Below are 5,044 nucleotides of genomic sequence, written 5' to 3'. Positions count from 1 at the left end.
AGATTCCCGGGATGCTTCGCGCCACTGTCTCAGTCTCTTAGCTCCTCCTTGTCCTCGTCATCATTGTCGTTGTTGCTGTCGAGTCCTTACTCTCACATAGATCCTTTACAATGACACTGCTATTGCCTAGGTATTTTCATATTCGTCGCAATTGTAAGTCGAGTCCTTAGTCCACCTTCTTCATGGTTCCACTTTTCTTATGTTCATTCCCTTTTGAATCACACTCAGTTAGCTCCATGCCAAGGTCATCCCTTGAGGTGGAGAGTTGTTGGCTAGTCACCCCCATCCTCATTAGATGCTCCTCCTCAGTCTCGCCACCCTTGTAGCTTCATCCTCATCATTCAAAAGCCACTGGCCACCCGGTCATTCAAATGGTAGCAAGTCTTGCAGAATTGTTCCTAGGGTGAGGAGGGTTGGTGTGTGCCCCAAGATGAGAGAAATTCAGCAACTGATGAATGAACTCTAGCGGTTCCCATGCCAAACCTTGTGCTTAATTTTTGTCATGGTTTGGCTTCTTTTTCATATCCCACTTTGGATTTCTTCACTTATTTGGTGTCTTCCTATTTTCTTTTATGAATTGCCAAATCTAATGTGCATCACCACTAGAACACTAACCCCAAAACCATGTTATGCTGTTAAATTTAAAAGCCTCTTTATATATATAAGTATATAAATACAGCTAACCAATAGATAAGCAGACTGGCATATCATTACTAAGTAGAAAGCTATGTTACTATGATATAAGTGCGCAAGTATTTGAAACAAATAAGATGGTGTAAATAAATACCTTTGACTTCATACCATCTTCTGAAATCCATAAATAATCAAATATCCTTGGGAGATGTTTCTTAAATGCATCAGAATCTGCATTTTCTATCCAACAGCAAATCATATTTAGGGCCTGTCCACAAAACAATCAGTAAGAAATATGTTCGAACTAGTATTTGCATGAAAAGCGAGCTCAAATGTCCAAACAAAAGAATCATCCATAATAGTTGATCAGTTGATATTTTCAGTAGATATTTTCTGTCTGCCTTATTCCATGAATATTGGAAACAATCATGTAATAATAGTTTTTTGTTATCTTTTTATCCCTACAATTCTCATTAATAAAGAAAGAACTTCAGTGTTTTCGGATAAAGATGTCAGGTCAAATGAAGTCGGAAACAATAATCTAACTAACAGAATATAATTCATCAACTAAGACAATTATTATTGTTATTGTTCTAAATTCTATGCATTGACTTCAGCAAATAAACTTATCAAAGTAAATGTCCCAATAACTACTTATCTTGCTCTTCATGTGCGATGTTACAAAAATATATAATATAAGTCATCCTAATTCTGTATCCTCATCATCAGCAGGTTAATCATGCATGACAAAGATATTTACTAACTTCTGTTTTTTGAAAGTTCAATAAGAAACAAAGAAGCAATATTAAAACACACTGGTAATTAAATAAATTTCATCATGTCTTTTTAAATTTTTCCTGGATATCAACACCTATTAAAATGCATGCATGGGTCCTTAAATGGTTTAGCATGCTTCTTGTGGTCAGATTACACATCGATACATGTGTATATGGAAGTATCCCCACTTGTTGAATTTCACGCATTCGCCAGAAAGCAATAGATGTATAGTTGTAGAAATATGAAAGATATGGCAACTGAGGTTTCTAGATTGTTATGTAATAATCATGTTGTACTTTTGCCAAACTTCTAACAGTAGCTAAATATCATGGTTCCCTAAGTCAAATATGAACAAAATAAAAACTCAATAGATTGGTAAAAATAAAATAGTCAAATAGGAAAACATTTGCTTACATCCAAAGAAGTAAATAAGAAAAAATCAGTTACATGAAATATATAGAGAAACTATGTTAAACCACAAATTACAAGTACATTACCTTGGTAACAGAGCTTAAGCCTACATATTGAGTAGTCTCATCTTCATAATGAATATGTTCCATGAGATGCTTCAGAGCTCTATCTCTTAGCTTGCTAAATGGCCAACACGTAAATAGTGGTTCAATAAACTTGTTAAGACAAGTGTGGACAACATTTTGCATCAGTGAACGTGGATAGATGATGTCTTCCTGAAATTCAAAAGGTTAGTGTTTTATTGAAGATTCTCTCAAGCTATAGGTAACTACCTACAAACTAATTAACATACAACTAATATATAGTAGGTGAATCATAGCCTACACTTTTCACAAGGAAATATTATAGGTCATATTTCTTCATGATCAATTTTCTTGTGAGGACACAAGAAAGCCCACTTTTCCTTTCTCCCTGAAACTCCCTTATTATATTCAAATTATTCTTTCCCATAAGTTGGTATATACCTCTTTTCTTTTTAAAAAAAGTAATGTGAGGCTCTATGGCATATATAGTGAAAGAGAAACCTTGCTATGTAAACAAGCTAGAAAAATTAAGTTACCAATTGGAGTCCAGAAACAAAGAAATGCTACCTTTGCACATGTATCACAAGCCTTGCTCCAATCAATCTCATTGTATGGTATATCATAAAGCTCCTCTCTTATCGCAAAAATAGTTGGTGTGATAGGCCCAACAAATTTCTTCCCAAAAATATAAGCCATTGCCATATACACTATCCGGGTATAGCACCAAAACCGTCCTAAAAATTAAGTGGTTGCAAAAATCAAGAATATGGTAAAAATATCTCGATATGGACAGGTACAATTGAAATGTTGAATGATATTATGATATTTTTTAGTAAAAATAAGATTATGTATCCTAAAAAAAATGCTTTGGCAAGGCACTAGAAGATGGATGATTGAAACATACTTATTCACATTTTCTGTTAAGGAATAAGTCCAAATTACTCCGTACAAGTATGATGAAAGTTGGGACAAGCCATAAATTACTTTTTAGTTCAATTTACTCCCACAATTATGTCAATTAGTCCAATTTACCCCTTAATAAGAACATATTTGTCTTTCTATTTGATTTGCAGTACTGTGCAGTATGGATCTGTTGTGCTGGACACCTCGATTTGAGAGTGAAGCGCAAAGCTACTAACATCGTGAATGAGTACGTGCATATGTGAACATGTGGTTATTTGTTGACTTTCTTTATTTGGTTTTGTAACCAACAGGTAACTGGAGGCGGAACTCAAAATTCAAAATAGTACAAGTTTGACCATAAATAGAACACTCCTGCCAACCGTTGGGTTTTCTATGTTTCCTGGGTTTTGAATCCTTGGTCATACCTAAAATATTTTATGTATTGAAACATGCCTCTTAGTTATTCAGTAAGGGCAGAATAATACCTGGATAAATGGGAAGGAATGTTGGAACCATCCAAAGTTCTGGGATTATTGGGGTGTTTCCTGACCAATCATATGCACCAATGATCTTCAATAAATCAAAGGTAGATTTGCATCAACAAGAATATCACTCTAGGTTGTACAAGAGATTAATCAAGAATGCTCAATGATACTGGAAAATGGGATCAACAAGCAAAAAATATAGTTAAAGTAACAAAATAAGGCCATGATATTGTGCTTTTACTAGAGATAGAAATAACAACACATAAAATCCACATAAGGTCACAAAAAGATATAAAATCCACAACACATAAAAGCATTACTCGTGTTTAAAGGCATACCGAGAGAAATATCTTTGCCCATTGTGGTGCAGCAGTTGCAGTACCATGTGATAAAATCCACGCACGACCTTTTGCTAGTGCGTTGTTTTTACCATGAAGCTCTTGCCCTAGAAGCCTCAAGGTGGTATAGTTCATGCAGGAACCAAACATAGTGCTCGGGCTCAAAACTTGATTGCCCCATCCACCATCTTCGTTCTATAATGTATACAATATTTTATATATGGATCACATAAATAATTACTTAAAAGAAATATCATAAGTCTCATCAAGTTGGAAAATCAAAATATCCTTATATTGATTTGATATATGGTAGTTGTCAACATCATCATACCTGATGGTTGTAAATGTAACGGCATATCTCATATATATGCTCTGTTGATAGGATGGCATTGAGGGTTCCAGTGACATATAATGCAAAAACCTGAAAGTAAATATATAGCCAACTGATACTGTAAAAGCAATGTGTTGCCTCAAATCATCATGTAGTATAATGGATAAACAAGTTGGTTCCCAGTTACCAATCACTGGTAGAGAAGTGAGCTTTAATCCCGGTTGGTAGGGTGCTTTTATCCCGAAAATGCATCCGGGATAAACCAACCGAGACAAAAGGGGGGGGGTCTTTTATCCCGGGTCACTCAACCGGGACAAAAGACCCCCTTTTATCCCGGGTCACTCAACCGGGACAAAAGACCCCCTTTTATCCCGGTTGGAAACACCAACCGGGATAAAAGGATCGAGAGCGCCGACGCTGCAAAAAAAAAAATTCCCGAGCTCCCAGGAGGCCCCCCCACACGCGCAGTCACAAGTCACGCGATTTTTCACGCGAAATATGCGCGTGCGCGGTTCGTGGGATTCGAACCCACAACCTCCAGCCTCGCGCGTAGCTTCCTTGCCATCCCACCTACACACCACATCTGACTATGTAGGGGATACTATCCTTTTGTATTAACTCGTGGGGGACCCTTTTATCCCGGTTGGAAACACCAACCGGGATAAAAGGCTTTCCATTCATCCAGGAGGGGGGGACAAAGCGAGCTGATTCGCTTTCTCCTGTTTGAGGGTGAGATCATTCCGGGAGGTAGGTTAACATTCCTCGAGGATTGGTGGAGTTCCAGTAGCTCCGGCTCGAGGCGCAAGCGGTGTATGCGATTATCCACCATCCCCTAGGTGATGCATAGAACGTTTTGGGGGTAGTTCATACCGTGTCTACTGTTCACTATAGCCAAAACATTGCACGGGCATGTTATGACCTTGTATCGGAGGAGATGAAGACTTGAACACTCAGCTTGGCCTACCTTTCCAGAATTACTACCCAGACGGAAAGGTACAATCTCCAAACGTACTCCAGGCCAATAAAGCACAGAGAGATGGGGCGGGGGAGATCGTTCACCCTTGAAGCTTCAGATTCTTCATG

General features: G+C 37.6%; 1 protein-coding gene across 1 annotated transcript in view; it reads right to left on the bottom strand.

Annotated features, from left to right (window-relative positions):
- LOC101769509 (achilleol B synthase) overlaps positions 1-5,044 on the bottom strand; it is a 20,913-nt gene that overhangs the window by 12,031 nt on the left and 3,838 nt on the right. Inside the window, exons 2-7 of the mRNA XM_022826650.1 lie at positions 3,962-4,051; positions 3,631-3,825; positions 3,293-3,377; positions 2,472-2,638; positions 1,908-2,096; positions 788-901 (exon numbers count right to left, since the gene is read on the bottom strand). Coding sequence (XP_022682385.1) covers positions 788-901; positions 1,908-2,096; positions 2,472-2,638; positions 3,293-3,377; positions 3,631-3,825; positions 3,962-4,051 — 840 coding nt within the window. The remainder of the gene's footprint in view (positions 1-787; positions 902-1,907; positions 2,097-2,471; positions 2,639-3,292; positions 3,378-3,630; positions 3,826-3,961; positions 4,052-5,044) is intronic.

The sequence above is a fragment of the Setaria italica genome, chromosome V, assembly GCF_000263155.2.
Source record: "Setaria italica strain Yugu1 chromosome V, Setaria_italica_v2.0, whole genome shotgun sequence".
Classification (NCBI taxonomy): Eukaryota; Viridiplantae; Streptophyta; class Magnoliopsida; order Poales; family Poaceae; genus Setaria; species Setaria italica.
The sequence above is the reverse complement of the archived record's forward strand: the minus strand, read 5'-3'. Positions and strand labels throughout refer to the sequence as shown.